The sequence below is a fragment of the Chenopodium album genome, chromosome 22 (assembly GCF_948465745.1).
Source record: "Chenopodium album chromosome 22, dcCheAlbu1.1, whole genome shotgun sequence".
Classification (NCBI taxonomy): domain Eukaryota; kingdom Viridiplantae; phylum Streptophyta; class Magnoliopsida; order Caryophyllales; family Amaranthaceae; genus Chenopodium; species Chenopodium album.
The window spans coordinates 21,520,705-21,547,814 of record NC_137855.1 but is presented as its reverse complement, the minus strand read 5'-3'; the positions used below and the strand labels follow the sequence as shown (position 1 = coordinate 21,547,814).

At 36.7% G+C, this 27,110-nt stretch overlaps 1 protein-coding gene across 1 annotated transcript; it reads right to left on the bottom strand.

Moving 5' to 3' along the window:
• Positions 1-14,527: 14,527 nt before the first annotated feature.
• On the bottom strand, positions 14,528-27,044 carry LOC145605525 (3-oxoacyl-acyl-carrier synthase-like protein (Protein of unknown function DUF455)). The gene is made up of 4 exons (XM_081661594.1): positions 26,744-27,044; positions 26,480-26,599; positions 16,870-17,100; positions 14,528-15,246 (listed from the first exon to the last, which is right to left on the bottom strand). The coding sequence occupies exons 1-4, from the start codon at positions 26,957-26,959 to the stop codon at positions 14,881-14,883; spliced, it is 933 nt and encodes a 310-aa protein (XP_081517720.1). The 5' UTR covers positions 26,960-27,044; the 3' UTR covers positions 14,528-14,880.
• Between the last annotated feature and the right edge of the window lie 66 nt (positions 27,045-27,110).

Here is a 27,110-nt window from a genome sequence, read left to right as displayed (position 1 = left end):
TACGCAATCAAGTTGTTCAATTTTTCCTACGTGACAGATCTAAATTCAACGTTAAAACGTCTATGCTTATGCAAAAGTGCCAAATTAATCACAGGAATATTTTTCAAGAATCTTTCAAGTCTCATCCACTCATCTCGATTAAATACCGATCACTCAAATCGATAAATAACCAAGAATCCTCCCCAGTGGAGTCGCCAAATTGTAGGCGTCGTTTGAAGTGCGCCTACGTTAAAGCATAGTGGTGAATATGCTTGGCACTCATAGGAAGTGGGAATTGACATTACGATAAGGGAAAATGATTAGGGACAAATAATTAAAATGGAATTAAATTAAATTAAATGATAATTGATTTGGGGCCAAACCCTCAAACAGTTCTACCTTTCACGCCGTGGTTTAAGGACAGAACCCCGGGTAAAGTATGGACTCCTTGGAGTGCTTAAGGAAGGTATTTTGAAAGAGAGAAGGGTAGGCTAGTGTTTAGGCTAGAGCATAGAAGAGAAAATGAGAGAATTATTTCATGCCCCGTACATCAGAAATGAGGGGTTATTTATAGGAAAAAAGTGTTGAGGGAACACACGGAACCCTAAAATGACATAAACCCTAAAAAAGTTTCCCGTGACACGGCAAACTGTACCGTGACACAGTAAACTCCACCGTCAGACGGGAGAGAATCCCGTGACACGGTGCCCTTTTGAGTGACGCGGGATACTTTTAAACAAACGGGGGAAGAAAATGCGTTAGGGTTTACACGGAAAAGACACGAACTGTACCCGTGTCACATCAGGTTTCCCGTGACACGGGATTTCCTACCGTCAGACGGGAGATAATCCCGTGACGCGGGAATTCCTGCCGTGGCGCGGGACAGTTTTTGTCATTTTTCCGTCTAAATTCATTTTTAACCCTAATTTCATTCAGCTTTTAAATGTCGATTGATAATTTCGGGCCATTTTCAGATTTATTAAAAATGGACTAAAATAAGAAAATAATTAAAAATAAATAAATAAAAGGGTTTAGACTAAAAATAAATAATAAAACAATAAAATAAACAAGATTTTGGGCTAAAATTAAAACTATGCTTTTACCAAACATCAAGACTGATCCATGGGCTATTCAGAATTACGAATTTAATTAAATATGATTTTTAAGCACTCTCGGGATTAAATACTAAACCCGACCAATAATGGCGGTGAAAGGTTGTTCATCATCGGGTTTGGTTTTGGGGAGACATTTTTAGGTGTCTACAATAACATTCATACATCAACTCACTTTTAATCTTATTTAGGACAATGGTGATCACAACACAAATTGACCTTTAATTCCATTAAACTTCCAAATTATCCAAAATTGTTGAACATAGTCAACCCACCTAGGCATTTCGGCTTAATAAACCACCTTTACTCAACATACTAACAAGTCATGATTGAGTAATAAATAAATAAATAATAACATTGTGGAATAATTAATAAATTCATTCCACTTAAACCATTCAATTCCAATCCTTTAATAATCCAAATGTGGTTAACAAACCAATCCAATAAAATATGTTTGTATCAACATTCCATACAAACAATTAATCCAATATAATTCAACATATTTGCATCCATAATTCCATACAAGCATAATTAATTCACCAAAACATGCCTCATAAACATAAATACATAAATTAATTAAATATATAACCAAACAATTTCCATCCAAGTGTTCTCTAATCATGAAATTAAGTTCTTTTTTCTTTTGGTACCTAAACATGATACTACTTACAACGAAGTAGACATGTACGTACCTCGTGTAAACAATCCTTTGCGCCACTTTTAATTACTTAAAAGTCTCCTAGAGAAAAATCACTTCCTAGAAAACAACCAATAATCACAAATTAATACCTACAAAAATTTCCAGCAATATAATTTACAATAAAAGTCCTTAATACTTCATTAAAAACATGTTTTTATGGTTAATTATGCATTAGAAATCCAATAGGAACAAAAGCCCCAAATTTATTGCTCATTAGAACCCTAAAATCTCAATTTGATTAAATTAAAACCCTAGGTTTTAAAATTATAAAATTTGAAAATTTATAAGATAATTAAAATATGAAATTATAGGTTTAAGCTATCAAAAACATGATTTTGATACTAAACATATAATCTTTATACTACAAAATCAAAACCCAAAACAATTACATATAAATTTATACAAATTATAAAAGGAGGAAGAAGAAGGAGGAGCCACGTGGGCCAGCTGATGGGCTGGTGGTGGGTCGCCGACGGCCGGTGGGGGTCGGCGCCGGTTTCCGGCGTGCAGGGTTGGCGGCAGTTGGTGTTGGGCGGTGGTGGTGACCGTGAGTTTTAACTCACGTGAAAAGGAAAAAGAAAGGATGAAAAAGAAAAGAAAGAAAAAGGAAAAAGAAAAGAAAAAAAATAAATGGAAAATAAAATAAAGGGAAAAAAAATAAAATAAAGAAAATAAAGAGGAGGAAAAATAAGACTAACCTTTTGTGTGGGGAAAATTTTGGGGAATAATGGGGTATTTATAGGAGAGAGAGTGGTGTAGGGTTAGTTTTAAGATTGGGCCTCATAAAATTTATGGGCCAATTAGGTAAATGAGATGGACTAGCTTTGTTTAATATGTATGGCATAAATTGTAGAGTGGACAATTAAAAATCATTTTAGAACAAAATCAATTATCAACCCAAAAATAATTTGGAACTTTAAAACTTAAATCCCGGAAAAACACACATAAATATTATAAATAAAATAAAAATTCATTTATAACATATTTATAAATACGGGGGATTACATTTAGTGTATTATTCTTTTTGGTCTATGGAGCCGAAGCTGTACTCCCAATTGAGATGTACGAGCCCACTCTGCGGGGTGATGCTATACGATGAGTCGGCCAATTGGGAGGCCATGAAGACCGCCCTAGATTTTCTTCCAGAAGCTAGGGGCAATGCGGTGCTTAGACATGAAATCTATCGATTAAGGATGACAAGGGCATATAATCGCCGAGTGTCTAAGCGTCCGCTGAAGATGGGGATCTGGTGCTGAGAAAAATGGAAGCTATTGGCTGAGCCAATGAGGACGGCAAATTAACTCCAAACTGGGAGGGGCCATACCGAATTAGGGAAGAAGTCCGAGACGGCACATATCGACTTGAAGCCATTGATGGCCGTCAGATCCCGCGGACGTGGAACACTGACAATCTGAAAAAGTATCATGTTTAAGTTTCTTTTTTAGTACTTATCCAAAAGGTTGTATATACAGTTAGGTCTATCGACCGAGCAATGTAATTAAAGCCATACGGCCACAACAATGTAATTTTGACAAATTAATGAAAAAGTCAAACATTGTTATTTTATCTTGCTATTTTACTTATTCTTATTTGCACTTTATGATTAAAGCTCAAAGGCCGCGTGAAATCAGTTACTAGGTTGCTTGCAACATAGCAACTCGGCCTACAAAAGACTCAGCAAGATTGCCGAGGTGAAAGGGTTACAAGATTGCTTCCAACAAAGCAACCCGGCCGCTAGGGTAAAAAAAAATGAACATAGTATATAAAATCTAACTAAGATCAGAAACGAACGTTTATCCCAATCCAGGACGAACATTAAAGGCAAGGTATCCTGAAATTGTAAAACACAAATGTCCCTTACAATAAGAACATACCTAGGCGTCTAGTGCAGCTGAGCCAAGAAATTTCTAAGTTGAGATAATACTTGGAATTTCTCGAGTACGTTCGAGCGATAGTTTCAACGGACGACTCAATTGAACGGCCAATTAAATCTGATTGATTCGGCGTTGCACCTAGTCCAAGGGCAATCATTACTATGATTTGATTAACTTGCTAGTTGTCATACCCTTTCAGGTATAAAACCTACCAAGTCAATCAAACCACTCAGAGTATGGACTTGGCGAACACCGAATAAAGGGGCATACCCCTAGGTTCGTACGAAAGCATTCAAAAAGCATAAAATTGCAAAAATTTTGCAGTATGAAACAGATATAAAAAACCGCTCAAAAGGCGGACAAATTAACATTGAAATAAGACCGCTCAGATGGCGGCCGAAATATCTTACATTACCGCTCAAAATAGGCGGCTTCAAACAAAAAATGAAAATTGTTTAACAGTAGCTAAGGAAAAACAAACTAAAAGCTGAAAGAAGGGAAAGCTGGACGCTAAGCAGATGGCTGATGGAGGACATGAGCTCTACTTAGCCGTATCATCTATCTTTGGCAGGCTCCTCCATGGCTGACTTCTCTTCGTTGGCCGGGGCAAGGACAGACATCTCACCCTTGGGCTTCTCAGCATTGTCGCCTGCCTCCTCCTCCTCATCCTCTTCAACTTCCTCTTCGTCCTCTCCGGACTCAAGGGAAGTGACCACTAGCTCGGGAGGAGGTTGGCCGGCCTTCTTTGCCTCTTCCCTAAGGCAGACGTACGCCAGGTGCTTAGCGAAGCGATCCTGGTAGTAGGCCGCTTCACCATCGGCCACCATCAATTCAAAGGAGTCGAAGAAGTGAGCCTTAAGCCGCTCTTCAGCATTGTGCTCAATGCAGACGACTTCTTCAACACTAGGCGGCCGAGGAGCCTTCAGCTTCTCAGTTAAGTCCGAAACGGACTTCTTCAAGGTTTCCACCTTGGCCTTCAACGCGTCCGCTTCATCCAAAGCCGACTGAAGATTGGCATGTGCTAAGGCTAAGTCGCTCTTCAGCTTCTCAGAGGCTTCGAATTCAGCCTTCCACTTCTCCCCCTCCAGGACGGCCGTGTCTCGCTGTAGACACCCATTTGTGTCTCCCCAAAACCAAACCCAGTGATGAATGCCTTTCACGTCAAACCATAATCGAATAAGGTGAAAGTGTGGAAAAGTCAAGTGTTGCGGTTTAGTTTGGTCCATAATAAGGGTTCGATAATAGTGTAATTGGATGGGGCTCGAAAAGACCTTTCCAACGATATATTATAAGCCCAATTCCGATGAATATTAAGAAATTTATGGCCAAAATACTAAACTGGGCCCGGTTCATTATTTACATACGGCCCAATGATCTAGAGGAGGGCCCAATGTTAATTATTATTCCTAAACTTATTAGGATTAATTATAACTTTCTAGAAGTTTCTATAACGTTCTTTTAAATTCTAATATTATTAGATTTAATAATTATTTTAAGATGGATTTTTATTTGGAATAAAATATTATTATATTATTATTTTTAAAGATATGTTTTATCTTTTGTTCGGATTCCGTAGATCAATTTGGTTAAAGATCGGATTCCGCGTGGAAAGCGCATGCAAGCCAAACTGTCGCCAAACGACAAGTCTGTCGCTTGGCGACAGAGTGTATTTCTGGCGACGTGTATGTAGTTTTATTCCTTATCAAATTCTATGCTTTTCCGGACTATTTTCCTTATAAATACGGTCATGAACCTCCGTTTTTATTCATTTTGACAATCACCAATTCTATCTATTCTCTCTTGAGCAATATATGCTTTCTTTCTCTCTCTCTTTCTAAACCAACCTTTTAAACACAATTCCGCATACACAAGATCTAGAAACACCTAGCCAAGTTCGAAGTTGCCTTCGCCCTAGACGTGCAAGGTTTATACATTTCTGAGGGTTTGGTCCAAATCTAGTTTAAACTTTATTTAATTTGATTCTTATTTAATTTAATTCTTTAATTATTCTTTATTATTTTCATTGAAGTTTACTAACTTGTGTATTTTGTTATTAGAAAGAGGTACGAGGCTTCAAAGTATGTAATCTTATTTCTCTCTTTCAATGTAGAAAGCATGTTTATTAATGTTTAATTCCTAGTATCATGTTAGGATGTTTTTAATGCTTTCTAGTATCATGTTTAGGGTGCCTTTACTCTTTCCTAATAGCATGTTAGTGTCATGTTAGGTTTAAAGCTGTGATCTTTAATGCTTAGTGACATGCTAGGATTTGTTATTAATCTTGTTAGTATCATGCGTAGGATCTTGCTATTATATTTAAGCTTTATTATTAACATGATTTTTATTGTTATTACTATCATGGTCTTTATTGATTATGTTGCTTGATATTATTTTATTATTATTGCTTTTTTTAAGCAAATTATTGCTTGATTACACCTTTTGTGCTTGTTAAAGGGAATTTGTACTTGAAATCACGCTTAATAAGATAATTAATAATTTGCTTTAGGCTAATATATGATTTTAATTCAAGTGATCGCCAATAATAGTTTTATTTGTACATTAATATTCAACCAACATAGATAAACAGGTTTAGGGTTAACCTAATGTTTGCATGTTAGTCAAAAAGCGCACATGAATACGAGTAGAACAAAGTAGAGGCCTATTTTATAGGGCGGGTCCTTTCTTTTGTAGATTGGATTCGTACCTTCATCCCCGAACCCTATTTGGTTCCTGACCTTATGGAGTTGACGATCTCCTGGATCATTTTGGGTTTACAAGTTCCTAAAACTTGTTGGCGACTCTTTTGCTCTATCTTTATTCCCTTTGGAACGCCACCATACTTGAGTGTATGATCACAGTGGGGTTCAAGCTTGGGATCATAGTACTTGAAATATTCCCTACAGTTTTTTAGCGACTCCACTGGGGAGGATTTCTATTTTAGTTCCTGAAATTTATTTTGGCAATGATTTAGAATGAGCGAATGAGACTCGAAAAATTCTAAGTATTTCATGTGCGTAATTTTGATTAACATTATTTTCATATGCATAAAAAAAGGTCCTCATTGGATAGACCATCCGAACTGAGTAAAAAACATAGGATTTTACACGTAGGAAATTTGAGAAATTTCTTTCACAACTAGAATCGAAATAATACTGCGAAATCTGGAAAATTCTAAGAACACAGATACTTGCTGAGGCATGTAGGAACTAGCGTCTAGAAGACAGAGACCGTCGCCTGTAAAGAGCTTCTGTCGCCTGTCAACAGTTCTGTCGCTTGGCGACAGAGGTTCTTTTGCGGCGACAGCTCCTATAGTCTGGCGCCATGTTCTTCCAATACCGAGCTTCTAGTATTGTTGGCTCGATTCTACTTCCTGATTGAGTTTTTCTCACTTTTCTGAAACCCATATGTGTTATACATATGGCCATAACCCTCTGGGGGTTCACGCTTCATCTACCCAATCGAACGCTCCTGGCAACGACGGGTACATGCAAGTTTGTGAATCCACCAAACCGTAGAAGCAAGTTTTTAACTTGTGCATGGGGTCCCATCCTTACGCGCCAACCCTTCCAGGTTAGGCTTCCGCACGATGTATCTGGACTCATAACCATGGACCCTCTTTGACTTAACCCATTTCCTTGAACTTTAGAGAATTAGAGCCAGAGTTGAATTTCAACAACTTTGATGCCATTTTTGAGGTAAAATTGTCCCATTTCTTGAGTTGGAAAATTGTGTAAGTATGGAGCTTGGTGGGTTCTTGTGATTAAATTCTTGATTTTCATGCTTTATACCCACCAATATGAAGGTTTGCTACTGCCTATATGGTTGCTCATCACCATCATATAGGTGGGCGCACCATGGTGAGGGAGGAAGGAAAAAGGGATGGAAAAGACCCTCGTGGGTGCGCCCGCACACAGGCTATGTGCGGCTGCACACGAGGCTTATGCGGGTGCACCAAGCTCATGTGCGGCCGCACATAACTGGGTGGTGCACCCTCCTTTTTCCCCCTTAAATCCGAAATTCCTCTCTCCTCCTTCTCTCTCCTACTTCATTTTATTTTCCCCTCTAGATCTATTTGGTATTGCTATAGTTCTTCCTTCATCTCCATCATATATTTCTTCATCAAAGTTCATAATTTTCAAGTCTTTGTTACTCAAATCCTCACTCTAACACATTCAAGGTAACTTTCTCTCTCCTAAATTTGAGATTTTTGGGTATTTTTCAATTGAAGCTTAGTAGTATGTTGTGGGAAATGTTTGTAAGTAGTAGTATTTTTCTTGTTGTTTTCTTGTGCTTTCTTATCAATTGAAGGTGTAATTGCATTAATTATGTGATAAATTTTCAATTTTTATGATTCATGTGAATTTGATTTTGTTAATACTACCTTTACTTACATACCCATGTTGCTACTACTTGCTTCAATGCTTGATGATTATGAAGATGATGATGTTGATGGTGTTTATTTTTGTTATGATGATGGTTTTACTTGAGCAAATTGAATATTTTGGCATGAATTTTGTTGGATTTGTGTATAGATTAGTTTGTGGGTTTATTGTTGGTGTTGATAGTGTTCATGTTGACAAGGGTTTGCTAGTAATAAAATGTGATAAATGTTGCTTCAATTAATTGTGTTATGGGACAACAATTGTGACAATTATTGTGATTTGATTATGCATTGTTCAATTTAGTTGAATATTTGCTTAACTCTTTGATTATTGTGAACTTTGTTTGTCTCACCATTATCATGATTAGTTTTTAGCACATTATTTGCTATATTTTTGAAGCCCTTTTCATTGTTTGTTGCTTGTAGATGGTTGCTCCTCGCCGAACGAAACGTGCCAAACATTACAACCCTCGGGATGTAATTGAGCCACCTCCGATCCGTCTATTGAGGAAACTTATGGTATAAGGTTTGGAAAGAAGCATTGGGATAGATTTGAAAATCTATCATCAAGGAAACTTTACTCCACTCGATTTCATGATCAAGGGACTACCACTCTTTTGGGAATTGACGAAGACGTGAGGATGCTAGCAAGGAACTTGGGCCTTGAAAACTTCATTGATCTAAATGCTCCAACTTTTCCTCGAATTACATTTGAGTTCCTTTCTTCACTAGATGTTCATGGTGGTGGTGATGATGATGATGAGCCTCCTACACTATTCTTTCAAGTTTTCAATGAAGATCATTCTATCCCTCTTTCTTATCTTAAAGAGATGTTTATAAATGTAATTTTATTAAGCAAGTTTAGGATCATCTTTTACATACTCTTACTATTATTCACTCTCTACTTAGATTTTCTCTCTCTAAACTTTTACTCTTGTTCTTAACTCCATTTTGTAATTCCGTCGATTCGGTACGATTTCTACTTTATGAATTTCAGTATTTTAATTCCTTCAATTCCTTATGACTTGTTTAATTGCTTTGATTTGTTTATTTTTAATCATGTCTGAGTAGTTTACTTTCTAGGGTTTATGGGGATCTAATAAATAATATGAAGGGGTAAATTATGATTGTTGATTGTTAATGCTTGATTAATTTCCTATTGATTGAATGAATGCTATGCAATTAGATTAGGCCTGGTTTAATTGTATGAGTTCAGCAATATTGATTCGAGATTCGAGAGATGAGAATTAATGTTTAGGTCTAGTTTCAATAGGCAGATTAATTTATAAATGGTTAGGTCGAGATTCGAGAGATGAGATTTAATACCGGTGAATCAACTCTGTGATTGTAATACGTAGCGAAAGCCCTTTATGATCTAATTAATTGATGCATTGATGATTGATTATTATGTTTTACCCTGGATTATTGTTTATTAGTGAACCTATGCCCTATGCCTTTTAATATTTGTTTTCTCCCTACTTTATTTTCCCTACTCATATTCTTCGTAGTATAATCTTTAATCACAACTACATTGGTTACCCTGGTAATTAAGATTATAATAATTAATTAGGAGTAGAAAGACTTGCTTCCCTGTGGATTCGACCCTACTTCCCTATCTGCATTAGTTAGAGGACTTAGGTAATTCTTTTGATTAGGGGATACGACTTTACCCTGTCAGTGTGTCAATTAACTTTTTACCTGTGCAGCATGCTTTAGCATTCCGGACAGTGGCAATGAAGTCAATGCTATTGACTTGCTACTGGTAAACTCATCATATTTCTCTGTGCTTCTCCAACAATTGGTTGTTTTCTTAAATATGGTATAAATTTTGTCAAGGTAGTTGCTTACTTGCTCTGAATCCTATAGCATGATTAGTGCTTTCACTCCTTTGTGACGATAAGATTCCTGCTGAAAAGAAATCTCTACTAAGGGCAGGATACCATTTTTCTTTCAACTCGTACACTCTTTGGTACCAAGAGTGTGTTGTCAAGTCATATTTTTGTATCATTGCCTGCCACTTTGCTTCAAATTCTTGTTCTGTCACACACACATCTTTAAGCAATGGTTGAATACATAATTGAATTCTTTGTCTTTATTAAGAGCCCCAAATCTGGTTATGGCATTTTGTTCCAAATGCCAGATACAAAGTCTATGCCTTGTATCAGGAAGCACCTACATTGAAAATAAGGGGGTCACTTTATGCTATAGGGTCACTTTATGCAGTTAAAAGGGTAACTTTATGCAATTAAAAGGGTAACTTTATGGGAAAAAGGAAAACATTATTGTCAGAACTTAAAATCTTTAAAATGTCAATATAAATCTTTTACCTGCTCAATTTCATTTGCCATTGTTTGGTCCTGGTCAGTGATTATTGAAGTTGGTGTTCTATTCTCCATAGCTTTCAAAAAGGTTTTTAGAGCCACACAAATGAATCTATTTTTTCATCCCCAATAAAAGCACATGCAAACATACAATTAAACATGGGCCGTGCCTGGCCGTGCTAGGGTGGGGCCGTGTCGTGCCGGCTCCGCGACGTGCCGTGCCGTGCCGTGCCGTGCCTGAAATTGGCACACCCCAGCCGACGGCGGCCGTGCCGTGCCGGGCCGCGGGCCAAACTGTGCCACCCTTCTTTTTTAAAAAAAAAATAATAAATGATAAAAAAAAACGAATTAAAAACAACGAACAATGCATATAATAAAAAAAAATACGAGTGCGATAATCCAAAAACACAAAAAATTGAAGAATAACTTATTTTATTATATGACGGTAGCCGGTACGAATTTACGATAATTCAATAATACAAAATTACAAAATAAGTAATGATAATTAAAAATCGTACAATAGTGTATGAATATTGAATAACTTCATTTATTATACGGAATACGAAGTTCGATAATACAAAAAGAATACAATAGTGTATAATGTAAATATGTAATCATGTAATTATTATTGGTCGTCTTCGTCTTCGCCTTCGTCTTCATCTTCGTCTTCGTCTTCGTCTCTTAGAGGTTCAAGTTCATCCGCTAATTGAGTGGATTGAGAAGTATGAGAACTAAAAGAAGTCGACGTTCCTTCATCGTCGTCGTTTTGTGCATAAGTACGATCTTGAGAACGAGTTTCGGCATCCAACCAATCCTTGAAGCAAACACACATTTCAAGTGTTTCGGGTTTTAGTCTTGTTCTTCTATCGTCTAAAACTCTTCCCGACGCACTAAAAGCTCTTTCGGAGGCAACGGAGGAGACTTGGATAGCAAAAATATCACGAGCCATTGCCGACAAAATTGGATGTTTCACGGCTTGTGATTTCCACCAATCGAGGATGTCGAGGCCAAACTTCTCTTTATCGTCCATGCCTTTCATGTAGTCGTAACTTAAGTACATTTGCAACTCCGAAACATCGCTTTGTGTTCTCTTACTTGATGATGATTCCGTACCTGAAAAACTTGGACATCATGTTAGCAGCTTATGCAAATAAACCTTTGGCCCGTTTACTTACATTTTTGGATGTTTGAGAAGGGGCAAATCGAGACACGGTTCCATATTTACTTTCATAAACTCTATATAAAGAAAAAAACTCATCCATCACCTTATTTTTAAAATTTTCAACATCATCTTCAAAATTCATGTTACTATAATAAATATCAATTAATTAAAAGGTGTCATCATATTTTTGTCTAGGATCTAAAATAGAAGCAAAAATATAAATCATAGGAATATCGGTGTTGGAAAACGGGGGGGGGGGGGGGGGAAACTAGCCGTTTTAGAGCTGTTGGAAAACGGCCAAAAACAGCGAACTTTCCAACGGTCAAGGCACGTGCCGTGCCGTACCGTGCCTGGCCGTGCCACGTGCCGTGCTGGCGGGTCGTGCCCGTGCCAAAATCCAAAAATTGTTCACGGCACGGCCCACGGCCCACAGGTGGGCCGCCGTGCCGTGCCGTGCCGCCACCCGTGCCGTGCCGGGCCGTGCCGGAGTCGTGCCGGGCCTGTGCCGCCCGCGTGCCGGCACGGTCCGTGCCCATGTTTACATACAATTATGCTAGTGATTATTTATGCCAACAAATGGAGCACATTTAAGATTGTATCTGTTGGTTCTGTATGTTGTATCAAAGATAAGAACATCTCCGGATCCATATATCCTATAGTCTTCTAACATCATTAAATCTCTCCAAAAGATATTGGAAATTCTCCCTTCATTGTCAAACTTCACTCTAAAAAAAGAAGTTTGGATCCTCTGATTGTTCCCGATTCAAAATGTTCACTAAAGTTTGAGCATCTCTAGCCTTAATTTGTTCCATTCATAACCTTGAGCAGAAATTCAGGTGATCTACAACACTATGCCCTACATTCTGTTCTCCTCCAGCCTCTGTAGCTATGTAATTGTAAGTGTCCATTGTAGTTACACCCGAAGATTTCATTGTTTTGATTGCTTCAGCTTTTTCCTCTGTCATTTTTCTTTCAGAAGGATGCAAATAATGCCACTGTGACCTTGTTAGCTCGTGGTTATGTTGAATAACATGAGCCACCACCTCAAACTGTCCTTCATTATTCACTTTTGCTGTTATGCATGCCTTGCAATTCGATCTTGTAATGGCTACTTGTCTTGGCTTTCTTGTTTTTATATTTACATCCTCTTCATCAACCATTTCAACTAAATTTGATTTCTTCACCTGAATTTCTCTTTCCTTCAGCAAAACACACATAGTTTTTCTCAGTTACTATTTTTGTGTATGCTTTCTTATTGAAAACCCCAGTATAGCAGCATGTTTTTCATACAATTCCAAAACTTTTTGAAAAGTTTCTCTTATCACACCAATAAGTGATCCTCTAAGACCTAACCCAAAAGGATGAATCGGATTTGTATCTGTGATTTAATACAGACATATCAGATAATAACCGGAGGCAGCATATCATTCAAATTGGAGGCAACAAAAGGGTAACATTTGTGCGAAAATAGGGTCACTTTTATGCATGAAAAGGTTAACACTAAGACATTCTAAGGGTTACTTTTTGCATACAATCTGAATTTTCTACATACAATCTGAGGGTAACATTTGTGCGTAAATAGGGCCACATTTATGCACGAAAAGGGTAACATTTATGCATTCAAAGGGTTACTTTTAGCATACAATCTCAAAAGTTTATATAAATTACGTTCACTTGCATTTGATTTGGTTGTTTGTTCTGAACTTGAATCAATTGATTTACCAGGAACCACTTGATTTTCAGCATTGTCAATTGCTTCTTCTGCATTGTCAATTGCTTCTTTTGCATTGTTCATTGCTTCTTCTACATCGTCTCCATTGTCTAGATTGTTGTTATCGTAAAATATTGGTACGAATTCATCTCCAAAACCCTTAGTTTCTTCTTCTTCTATAATCGATCGATTTAAATCGATTTCAAATTCAGTTTCAATTTGCTTCTGTTTTTGTAGCAATTCGTGGATGAGAGTGCTGCAATTTGTGGTATCAAAAGTCGAATTCTCCATTGATGATCGAATTCTCCAATTTGTACGTTTTTTCACTTTCTCCCTCCTCAATTGATGATCGAATTTTGCTGATTGAATTTTGAAATTTGTGCGTTTTCTCACTTTCTCTCTCCTCAATTGATGATCGAATTCAACGCTTTCTCACTTTCTCTCTCCTCCATTGTTGTTCTGTGTTTTTTTTTTTTTTTGAGGTATGAAATTCCGCGAGTTTGTTATTTTTTTTCTTAAAAAAAAAAAGAAGTAAATGGGTGGCACTTGCGGGGCCCCCGATTTACAATAAATATATTGTAAACCGGGGGCATGCAAAAGGAATTGCAAACACAAAATGACAAAACACCTTCATTTTAATACTTCCTAGGAAATTCCATTTTCAAGGAAATTATCTTCCAACCAAACAACAACTAAGTTGGTAATGAACTTTTTTATTTTTTTTATTTATTTTTTATTTTTTTTTAAGCTATACCACTAAGGTAGTTGAGTTTCTAAGGTGTACCCATACTTTTTCAAGTTTCTAAGCTGTACCCTTCAACTTCTTATCAATACTAAAATGTACTCTTATTAGTTATTTAAAAGTTGATTAAGAGTGTGATTTCGTGGCTTCAATTTTCGTTATTAGGGTTGTTGTAGTTAAGATTTCTTTCTCGTATCATTTCCTTACCTTTTATCATCTTTTTATTAAATTTATAGTTAACTTTAGGTAACATGAAAGTTCCAAGAAGGGTACCATTCATTAATGGTAGTAAGTTGAGGGGCACAACTTAGAAATTTGAAAAAGCATGGATACACCTTAAAAACTCGACTAACTTAGGGGCATAGCTTAGAAAACCCCTTTTTTTTTTTTCCTTTTTTTCCGGTCGCAAGATACATTGATATGGTCTTGTTTACAAAAAAATACATGCTGCTACTCATAAAGAATGAATATAAACAAATTATAATTTGATTCCGAGCTTTGAATCAAACAATCACAAAGAGAATCATTAATGTGACAAATTCAAATAGGTAGGAGACCTTGTTTATATCTTTTTGAAATCTCTCTGTTGGCCTAATGTGAACTAAATATCCCCCAAATTAAGAGCTAATGTAGAGCCTATGCCCATGGGTATTACCCCACAAGTAGTACATATAAAGAAATAAGGTAGGATTGAAAAAAGACATCCCCAATCTTTGTATATCTTACTTTCTCTAAAAAAAAAATCATAAAAAGGAGAAAAGGGGGAATAAAACAAGATATAAAAAATAATAAAAAAAAAAAGTAACTAATACAAAATCAAAAACAAAAAAAAAGAAAAGAAAAGGTGTCTTTTCTTTTTGAGAAGACAAGCACTGCTAAAACAGTTAAACTTTGAATTTCACCTTGGAGGAAAAGCTTCCAGTTCTTTAACAGCAAGAGGTTCATACCATTCAGGGAGAAATCCAGCAGCTCTTCTTGCTTCTACATTGAAAGGAGGCTTCAAGGGCCCCCTGAAATAAGTTCTGACTGTCGTGTGAAACTTCTGAATAGCTGCATCATCATCTGCAACTTCCTCAACCACACATTCTTCTTTAGGAGCAACATTTGTAGATCTCAAGCAAAGATACTTGAACCATCTCACCCCGGCAGCACAGTGAGTGATCTCCTCGGGATAAATCACAGTTTCTAGTAAATCTGCTGTTTTATGGTCATCACCATTGCGGAAACGAGCAATGGTTGTTGGTATCACATCAAGTCCTCTAGCCTGTATTCAACATATTTTGCAGGGTACACATACTTCAGCAGAGCCAGAATTTGAATACTATCACATAATATACAGTATGAGAATTATAATTTACACATTGATCTTAGAAAAGTTGAGTAGATTAGAATAGTAATGACATGAATAACTGACTCAACCTTATTTCATGAGCTTGTCAATAGTTGGAATCATGAAGAATACACACAGACACACACACACACACACACACACACATATGCAAACACATGCACGCACACACACAAACACAGAAATAGTTTCATCAATGATAAAAGAATATCTCATGCTACCACAGTTGAGAGAGAGAAAGAGAGAGAGATTCTCTTGCGATTTACAATAACTCCATTTGCTCCTTTACTACCATCTCACATCAATTATGTAATTACGATAACGGGATCTCCTCTTGCAAGTTGCGACTCTTAGTGCCTAGGATCATGTCTGATCTATTTCGTGCTCAAGGTGGCGGAACCTTTGATTCCTAAAATTAGACAATGGAGTTGTGATTTGGGTAAAATTCAAGTATGAAGAGATGTTGTATTTGATGCGGACGCATTCACACAAGCCTTCATCTAAGGGCAATGTCATCGACTGAAAGAAACATAGAGCCTGATGACCAGATCACTAATCCACCTTTGTAAGCACCAGTTTTCCAATCAGCAAATTTAAATGCGGAAAATGTAAGAAAAAGGATAACAATGCCGCAAGCCCGGCCAGGGGCAAGGTGAAGAGGTGCAACCACCTTAGGATGCAAATGTGGGTCAATCTCTAACGGGAGATCCATATGTCAATGCTGCATTTGCCACAGTTGGAGGAACACTCCAAGATGTGGTGAATGGAGTTACTAGGTCACAAATGATCCAGAACCAGGAAAAGTATCTAAGGGAGGGAGCATATACACTGTACCAGACTACCAGTTTATTCAATAGAGTTTCAGGTGGCCAGAATGGACTTCATTCTCCAAAAATTGATCCAGGCAAGAGTCGAACAACTGATAGAATAGCAGCAAGGACAGATGATTTAGAGTATGGAAAAACTTTTCTAGCTGAGATTGACAGTAATGGGACCCTTGTATAAATTTAGGGTGACTTGAACTAGAAGTTATTATCCCTTAGAACTATTTATGGAGTGAAGCTTGTAGAAGCTTATAATTCTGGTTTGTCACACACCATCATGCATAAGGTAAATCATCAAACCTTAGTACAAGCTTGTTAATCCAAGGCCCAAGGGCATTCTTAGATAGCCTTTCCACAATGTATGAATTCAAGATAAGGTAAAAAATTTATGCCCAAATCTCCCATCTCTATACAACAAAATATTTTGTCAGCAGGCTCTTATTTTTGGTATTTCTTTTACAGAATCCCTGCGCAGTGTATCCAAGGTCATCAGATTTAGAGATTTATCATAATTGTTAGTCAGACGAGCAAAGCATATTTCTATGTACCTAATATGGTGATCATAGTTTAGAAACATGATAACAATGCTCCAATACAACACAAAGGCATCATCATAAAAATCATTTGACAACAGAAAGTATTGGGCCAACTTCACGATAGCAGTGCAAGGAAAGCAAACAGTTGATTTTAGTATGAAGGAAAAAATCATGCATACCTCATGCACACAATGTTCAATTGCTAACCGTGCCAAAAGATCATCTGATGTTGCAACAGCCGAGTCCCATAAACCATCATGGGCTGGCAAAGCACCATAACAGGAGCCCAATTCCTCAAGGCGGGTGGCAAGAAGGATGAAGTGTCTACCTTCATCCTGTGCAACTCTAACAAAATCAGTAAAGAATTCCCTTGGCATTGCTTCTTGTTTTCCAAAACGAGCAATTATATCCTAAATCATTGTAGATGTTAATTATGGAAGTAGAGATAGTAGCTAGAAAAAAAAGAAGTGGACGAATGAGAAATTATAATGTTGACAAAGCAATCATAACAAAAAGCACAACAACAATTAGAGATTAGACACAGAAAGTAACTTGTGAACTAGAACACATCTAGATAGCTCAATAGCCATTATGAGAAAAAAGATTATATAGCATTTTGCTGGACTTTTATTATATAAACGTTTAACAAATTTTGAGAGTATAAGAATAACCATTTAAGTAACTCTGTTTTCTCTTATAACCAGCTTTGTAACCTTATTTGCTATATTCCAGTATTAATTCCAAGTTAAGAGTTTGTTTGTGAAATAACAGCATCCATGAAACCCCATGGTTTGAATATGCATGTATGAACCAAATTCAAGTTAGTGGAATTTTGGCTCCCAAAGCCATGGATGGATTACCCAAAATTGTTGCCCTTATTTTTTTTCTCAAATATAAACTCTTAGTTCTGTTACTTCAATCTATTCCTCTTCCCCTCTCTCTCCTTGCAGCAAATACAAACATGTTGCCATAGCAAAACACAACCACCATGAGCCACAAGAACATGCAATCAGCACCAGCTGCACATATTAAGGTTATTAGTCGTCATACAGTCTGGAGTTTTGGTTTAGTTTTACAAATTACTGTATTTTAAGGATTACTTTAATTCTTAGACAACCTCTCTCTTTCCTTCGATAAAGCTTACTTTGACTTCTTTATTAACTTGAAAAAACTCTCGAGGTAAGATGTTCAATTTATTATTTTTATTTTCTAATCATCAAATAACCATTTTACAATCAAGGGTTTTGTTTCATGCTTTCTTTAATTGTGTTTGCACTTAGTAATTTCTTAAATTAATTTTTTACATATTTTTGCTGCAATAATGAATCTTTATCCTCCAATTCAATAAACCCATCTTTGCCTAAACATTTATTGAAAGTTAGGTGATTTATTTAGGGTTCATATAAGTTATAATTTATAATTTTTGGAATTGCAATTCATTAAGTTTAGTTTGTGTTACGTTTATTTCTTTTTAGAAATTACTGATGGATCAGAATCAGTGCATTAAAAAGTGCAGGCGCTTGGCATTTAAGGTAGTTTGCTTGGTTTTTGCTCTAGGTGAGGTGCACCTGAAGTGCATAAGGCACATATGACTATATGAGGCACACTCAAAGCTTATATGAGGGGCATCAAAGCACGCCCAACTGCCCAAGTCATGACCTTTATAACATTAGTGTGCCTTTAGCTTATTTATACATTGATCAGTATGATAAAGAAATAATGATAATGAAGGAGGCATCGAGGAATTGCTCAAGTTGTAGGATCTTAATTATTTTGAGGTAATTATTAACTTTTCACTTTTTTTTTAAATTCCAGCCAAACCAATGAAGAGAGTCCTTAGGGATAAAAGAGAATCCCTTGGGTTAAAATAAGAGTCCTTTGGGTTAACTTAACTAATTTCCAACTAATTTAAGCTCGTTTATCGATGCACTCGAATAACTAATGTACAGTCTAAAGCTAACTTTGTTTCTCATTTTTCTTCTTTGGGCCTTTATCATCAGCAACAACACAAGTAGTGAGGAAGTCATGTAAGCCACCGAGAACACTCTTTCGACGTGCTTTGATGGGTATAGATAGGCAAAGAAATTGGAGAAATAATTGCTTCATTCCTCCATGCATGGAGTTTCAAGAGAAATTGGAGAAAGTAATAAAATTTGTAGGGAATGGGGTTGGTAGAAGAATGAAAAATTGTAAAAAGCAAAAGTAGTAGAGAGAATTAGAGGAGAGAGTATATGAAATTAATACGAGTAAAATACAATTGAAATTGTAAAAAGCAAAAGTAGTAGAGAGGATTAGAGGAGAGAGTATATGAAATTAATACGAGTAAATTAATACAATTTATGTTGGGTCCACTAATTCAGAGAAATAGATTAAATATTGTAAAAGTTTTTCAAATAAAGAAATGGAGCAAGTATTTTAAAACAGGTCGGAAATGAAAAGTGGAGCAAGTATTTAAAAACGGGGTGAGTATGACTAAATTGATGGTAGACAAAGATAAGACATCGTTGTGAGTTACAGGAATGTTTGTTACCTAAGGGTCATGCTAGCATCATAACTAAAAATTAATTTTTCAATACTTGCAATTTTGGTATTTACATAAGGAGGCAGCCTAAACATATATAGTTAGAAGCCTAAACAAAATCAATTTTTCAATACTTGTAATAACATTAAGGTTGTTTTTTTTTTTTTTTTTTTTTTTTTTTGAGAAATTTTTTTGGTGGGGCCTAATTTAATGCACTTTGGTTTTTGTTTAATAAATAATTAATTTTTAATTTGGTTGAGTTAGAGGTGGGTTAGTTGGCCGGAATGTGGGTTAGAGTACTCAAAGAGTGAAAAAAAAGTGAGTACCCAAAGAGTGAAAAAACTAAGAAGTGAGGGCCTAATTATGTAGTTAATCTTAACTTTTATTATATATTGTTATCATCTAATTTCATGCATCATGCCAAGTTCAATCTAGCTATTTTATTCAAAATTATTGGGTTTTTTTGGAAATTTTGCGGACAACTACCATTTAAATGACCACTTTTGAGAACAACTACCATTTAAAATTTTTTTTTGAAAAAACTACCACAAAACACAAAAAGTTTGAGTAGCACTATCACATTTATTGTTTTCGGCAAGAATATCCGTTTTTGGGGCATATTTTATAAAATTTCCCTCAAAAAACCCGAATAAAATGACAATATTGCACTACATTAACCCTTAATTGGATTATACACTTCAATTGCCCCAAATGCCCTAATTTCGTAAAGCCCTAAATTCAATTTTTTTACCATAAACCCTTTTTAAGATTTAATTGAGAAATTAAAAAAACTATAATGCAAAATTAAAGATAATTGACCTAAAATTGTGTTTTACTATCGAAATCTCTTGTTTTCTATACCACAATTGATTGAAATTTTATAAACAAGGCTTTTTCAACCGGAATTTTTGCCGAAAAATAAAATGTGGTAGTGCTACTCAAAGTTTTTGCGACTTTGTGGTAGTTTTTTTTAAAAAAAAATTTTAAAAGGTAGTTGTTCTCAAAAGTGGTCATTTAAGTGGTCTAGGAAGCTCGGACTCGGGTACGGGTGTCGGACTCGGGTATGGGTCCAAGTGTCAGACTCGAAATATTATAAAATTAAGGATCCGCGGACACGTTTTAAAAGAGTCTAAATTTTGAATTTGGACTCGGGGACACGGCAATTTAAAAAATACAGAGTTTAAGGTAAGTAAAATTAGGTCAAAGTAGATTGTTTACAAAAAATAATACAGTAAAAATAAAAAGGTCAAAGTACAAGATAGAGTACAGTATTTATTGTTCAGCTGTAAAAAAAGAAAAACAGTAAAAAAAACAAAAGAAATACAGTAAATAAATCACGTGAGTCTCCCACCCACCCCCACACTAACTTACTATTTCAATTTTCAAGACTACCTACCCCACCAGTCCCATTAAAAAAATGAATAAAAGAAATCAGAAATGGCAGTTGACTGGTCGAAGACTCAAAGAACCAGTTTTCCGTCGCCGGCAAAGAAATCCGGCAAGTTCTTGGTGTTGGAGTGCTCGTTTTTCACTTTCGATCAAAAACCCTAAGGTTTAGGCTCTTGGTTTGGTGAATCTATCCTCCTATTTTAGATCTAGGGTTCACAATTGACGAGTCCACTTTTTCACGCAAGGGTCCGACCCAGATTTCGTGTCCGCACCCGGGTCGCGTCGTGTCGACACCGGTACGGCTGGGTGTTTGGCCGAGTCCGAGCTTCGCAGAAAGTGGTAGTTGTTAGCAAATTTTTTTTCAATTAGTTAGAGCTGCTAGTTTATTGCTGCACTTGGAAAATATCCATACCCCTCCTGGCTTCCATTCAATATTCCCCCAAAACTATTTAGGTGCAATATTCCCTTTACAAGTCACCCAAAACTATTCAAGATATCCATATCCCTCCTGGACTTCATCATATTTATAGGTTTTGCATTAGTTCTATTTATAGAAGAAAAAACAAAAAAATAAAATAAAAAGTTCCATTACATGGGATTCCCACCATAACCTCTTGACAATAACTACCATATTCATAAAAAATTATACTAGAATTAGTGGCTGGAGTGCTGCACATTAGAGACTACATTTTAAAGTTATACAAATTTTCATCTCAACCAGCATCGCACCTGTACCGTTTAAAATATAAAAGATATTAATAACAATGAATAATATTTCTATATCTAGATATAGAAATATAATTCATTACTCTCAAATCGTAATTATTCAGAGAACCCAATGGAAAAAACATAGCCGACAAGTCCCTAAGACCATCTACTTTCATTTCTACTTTACTAATAGAGCAAGGAATTCCTTTCTTTTTTTCTTCTGGTAAGAGGTCTATCTGTCCACGACGATAACTCTTCTTTTATTTAAGACTGATCTTCCCCCACCCTCCCCCCCCCCCCCTTTTTTTTTTTTTTTTTAATTTTGAGCTGGGGCATTCAATCAGTCCATTCATTTCTGCCCTTCATTCAGTAGATTGCTAAGCTCTACTTCTCCATCAATCCCCTTTGTTCATGGCTTTTTTTGTAATGCTTTCCTTGACTGAACGACCTTCTCCTAGGGAATTCCCTGCTTTGGTCCTATTCCTACTTTCTTCTTGGTTTACTCTGTCTAGTGAAGAAGAAGAAAAGATTAGGAATTGTCTTTCATTCCAAGGCATAACTAGTATCCATGCGCTTCATATTCGCATGGAGTTCGATCGAGCTGCTCCCCCTCATTCCACGTCCAGCCTTCTTTGCAAAATTGTACAATTGGTGCCGACGAAGAAATAGCCCGGCAGATCTCCGATCTTCATTCTAAAATAGAGCCTCTTCTCATCATGGAGAGGGCCCGTCGTCACCTTTTGGCCAACATTCCTCCCGAAGCCCACAAGCAGTACAAGCTCGATGAGGAAAAACAAAGAAAAAGATTCGAAGGCACCTCGGTTAGAACTTTTCATAGTGAGTTCTTGACCTTTGTGCATAGCTTAGGCCTAGATAATGTCTATCTATATAAGTGCTATGTCAAGGTTCAGATTATAGCTCAGTTGTGTTTAATTTTACTTATGAGTCATCAAACCAGCGGGAGAAGCGGGGGCTAAACCCCAAGCCTATTATGATAAGGGAGACACTTGCTTACATCTTGTGGACCTCGGATTTTATCGATGCCATATAAAAATTAGGCAGCAATAGAATATAAGTCATCTAACTAACCTTTATTCAAGACCCACTTTGACTCTGACAATACTTCACATTTTAGTCCAACCGTTGAGTTCCTATATAAAGTTCATCAAGTCAGGCACTCTTTACTTACCTTTCCCTTTGTTCCTGCTATCTAAAGGATATTTTGTTAGTTATTTTTGATACACATGCTTAAAAACAAGACTAGCTTTAGTTGTCCATGACTACAAGCTTTATTTCAAGTTTCAACCACGTGTCCAAGTATCCGATTATTATTTCCTTTGCATGGTTTAATTAATACATATTCACATTTAAGATTCGATACTTTTTTATTCTCTTTAATTTCTTTATTTGTTAATTATGTTTTCTTTAATTCTTGTTATTGTTCTTATAATAATGTGCGAGTATTTTTAAGATCTAGTGGAACCAAAATATGATTGATGCATGAACTAATCCTTTAAATTATTTAATAATAATTGCAATGACATGCATGAATGATTGTGCATATGCTGATACTAAATTAGGGATAATTATTATTGTTATAATCCATTATTCTAATCACAACGGGAGTTGGGTTTTAAGGGAGTAGAATAGATCAAATATGGGTTTAAAGTTCATCACATAAATAGTTGGATGAATGATTAAGAACCTAAGTAATGTGTTTGATGTCTTTAATATGCATGATTTCACAAAAGTAGGCTTGATTATGGTTATGGAAACCATTGATAACTTGAGAGAGATCTTTTGTATCATTTAAGTATTGTTTTTCCTTAAATTAGGGGTTGAACAATTATTGCATTGATTGTATTCACGGTAATGCTTGATCTTAGATGTTTTTATTATCAAATTTCTCTTATTATTTAGATTAATTGCATTCTTTAGTCAGTTTGTTACAATTCTCAATATTCTGTTTAGTTATTTACTTAGTAATTGTCTTAGGGCCTGTTTTGGAGCTGAACTTATTGAAATTAAGCTGAAGCCCTTAGTCGTTAGAAATAGTTTTTTGGGATTCGACCCTTGTCAATCTACATAGTTAACAGGTAGTTAGGTTCATTTTTGGTAGGTATGTGACAAGCATGTTAACTACTTATCTTAAAGATTTTCTTCTTTAACAAGAATTTTGGAGCTTAATGATTTTCTCATCAATGTGATTTTTAGAGCTCCTGTTGTGAAAACTAATTATGAATTTGTTTTCATGAGTCTTCTCTCACTCATTTTATTGTGTGTATTGATTGATAACACTATTGTTACATGAAATAATGATGCTTTCATAAACTAACACTGATAATGAAGCTTTTTTAATCAAGGACTTGTGTTATCTTAATCTTTTTCGGGTATTGCCTAAATACTGATGAATACTGAAGTGTTCCACAAAACCATGGCTTTGACGTAGATATGCTTTATCAACCTATGCTATGAATTAAGGTGTTGGATGCAATCCATCTAAAAAGTCACTTTCTGCAGTCCTTTTTAGTGTGGATTTCCTACAACTACTTCCCAACACCGGCTATTGGTAATGACTATTCGTCTGAAAGAGAAGGCGAAGAAAAAAGTTAGACAAGAAGAACCAAGGATAAGATGGTGGACCCTAAGGGATGCAAAAGCTAAGGTTTTTACAGAAAAGGTAATTGAAGAAGCGGATTGGGATGGAGAGGTGGATCCGGACATGACTTGGTTACGAATGAAGAACTGTTTCCTAAGAGTGGCCAAAGAGGTCTTAGGGGAAGTAAGGGGAAGAACTTCGGTACAGAGAGATACTTCGTGGTGGAATGAAGAGGTGAAAGCAGTAATTAAGCAAAAAAGGGAATGCTATCAAGCCTTAGGAAAATGTAGGAGTGATGAAACCTTTGCAGCGTATAAGGAGGCTAAGAGCAAGGCAAAGGCAGCTGTTCGCCAAGCAAAAGAAAAGGCATATCAGGAGGTTTATGAAAAGCTTGATTCCAAGGAGGGAGAAAGGATCATTTATAAGATGGCAAAGAGAAGACAAGAGGCAAGGAAGGATATTGGCATGGTGAAGTGTGTCAAAGATAAGAACCAAATGGTCCTAGTGCAAGAGGAGGGCATCAAGGACAGGTGGAAGGGGTACTTCGATGAATTATTTAATGGAAGTAATGGAGTTGTGATAGGAGATACCTCTATGAGTGATGAAGAAATCAACATGGAGTATGTGCGAAGGATTAGGAGAGTAGAGGTGGAGATTGCACTGAGGAAGATGAAACCTAAGAAGGCGGTTGGCCCTGATGGGGTACCGATAGAGGTGTGGAGGTGTTTGGGTAAGATTGGTATTGATTGGTTAACAAACCTTTTCAACAAGATATGGACGGCTACAAGGATCCCACAAGATTGGAGGAAGAGCACCTTGGTCCCGGTTTATAAAAACAAAGGAGACGCTCAAGATTGTTCTAACTATCGAGGAATTAAGCTTATGAGCCATACTATGAAGTTGTGGGAAAGGGTGATTGAACAAAGGTTGAGGGCATGCACAAGCATTTCAGATAACCAATTTGGTTTTATGCCTGGGAGATCTACTATGGAGGCAATCCATTTGATAAGACAAATGATGGAGTTTTATAGGGTAAAGAAGAAAGATCTTCATATGGTCTTTATTGATTTAGAGAAGGCATATGACAAGGTGCCAAGAGAGATACTTTGGTGGGCAATGTTGAAGAAAGGTATCCCACGAAGGTATGTAGACCTAGTTAAGGATATGTATCGGGATGTGTCAACAAATGTGAGGACATGCGGAGGGTTGACAAAAGATTTCCCTATTACAATCGGATTGCATCAAGGGTCTGCATTAAGCCCTTTTCTTTTTGCAACGGTTCTAGATGAATTAACTAGACCAATTCAAGATGAGGTTCCATGGTGTATGCTGTTCGCAGATGATATCGTTTTGGTGGATGAGACTAAGGATGGGGTTAATGTCAAGTTGGAGCAATGGAGGCAAAGGTTGGAATCTAGAGGGTTTAAGCTAAGTCGGAGTAAGACTGAATATTTGGTATGTCGTTTTGGCACTCAGAGGGGGACACGCAATGAAGTGGTGAGTTTGGATGGAAAGGATTTGACCATGAGTGAATGTTTTAAGTACCTAGGGTCGATCATCCAGAAGAATGGTGACATTGATCAAGACGTGACTCACAGGATTAAGTCAGGGTGGCTTAAATGGAGAGCGGCCACGGGAGTGTTATGCGACCGCAGCATTCCCTTAAAGTTGAAGGGAAAATTCTACAGGACTGCCATACGACCAGTGTTGCTCTATGGTACAGAATGTTGGGCTTCTAAGAAAGAGCATATTAATAAGATGGAGGTTACGGAAATGCGCATGTTAAGGTGGATGTGTGGAAACACTTTAAGAGATAGAATCAGAAATGAGGTTATTCGCAAGAAAGTAGGTGTGGCGGGCATTGTAGATAAACTAAGGGAAAATCGTCTGCGTTGGTTTGGACATGTAAGACGGAGACCCGAGGGTGCACCGGTGCGAAGAGTGGAAGAGTGGGACCATGGAGGGATTAAACGAGGAAGAGGGAGACCAAAGATGACTTGGTTGGAAGGAGTGAGGAAGGATATGAAGTGCATGGATTTACGTGAGGATGAAGTTTTGGATCGTAAGGGATGGAGGAGAAAGATTTATGTTGATGACTACACGGAATAATCAAATTTGGTTCATGTTAGCCGACCCCACTTTTGGGATTAAGGCTTTGATTGATTGATTGACTTCTATGAATTTGGACATGAATAACAACCTAGCATTCTAATATGTTGAATAAGAGCTCTATAAAAACAATGGAAAATCCAAAAGAAGCATGGTATTCGGTCATTCATATGAAACAGAGTATCTTATTTTTATGTACTGTGTTGACGCTCCAAGTAGACAATCAAGGATTTGCCAGTGCTCCACACTAAGAATACGATAGACATTGATGCCAGCCGCTAGTAGCTTAACACCCACTTATCCATGTCATTAATCCAGTCAATATCACAACATCCAAAAAAATTTGCCTACTTTAACTTTCAGCAACAGCAGGACAGGGATAAGGCAATACCAAACAGAAGTTCTTGAATCAGTTACGAAGCAATTACCAAGTAAACGAAGAAAGAATTAACAAAAGTATTACCCATGATAAGTCAATTGCCCAACTTTCAGTATGCACGAGACTGTGAACAATTGCTTGACGACTTTGAAGGCTTCCAGCTTTTCCCAATTTAGGCATCAAGCTTGGCGACAACAACTTGACCTTAGGCATTTCATCAAACAGGTAATATGCATAAACAAACTCTCTTGGGCATTTTATCAAACAGGTAATATGCAAACCAAATTCAAAGATAAAAATAACAATGGATGACGAAAATTTGACGAAGAAGAAGGTGAAAGTGATTACATTAGTGGGACGAGCAGGACGATGAGGGATATGAAGATCAATGGAAGGGTTGTAAGGCTGAGAAATACTGCCTTGAAGCCATTTGCAGGCGATTTCGTCTCCAAGTTTGGCTTTCTCAAAGAGGTCCGATGTGTTGAGCACTCGTAATGCTGCTTCCACTAATGTCTCGCTTTCGCCATTCGGATCTCTTGACTCAGAAGAACAAAATTGGCTCATTGCTCTTTTCTTTGTTTTCTCTTTCTCAAATCAAAGCCTTCTTCTCACTGTTTTCAACATGTCACGGACCATTAAGATATGAAGATTAGAATAGGATTAGAATTCTAAAATTTGATCTTAGAAAATTATGAAGTAGACTAAAAATGTAGAA

Coding starts and splice junctions, on each gene's coding strand:
- LOC145605525 (XM_081661594.1), bottom strand. CDS start 26,959: ATGAGCCAATTTTGTTCTTCTGAGTCAAGAGATCCGAATGGCGAAAGC. Junction 26,600..26,743: donor GTCCTGCTCGTCCCACTAAT/GTAATCACTTTC, acceptor GAAATGCCTAAG/GTCAAGTTGTTGTCGCCAAG. Junction 15,247..16,869: donor TTGAACATTGTGTGCATGAG/GTATGCATGATT, acceptor TGTTGAATACAG/GCTAGAGGACTTGATGTGAT.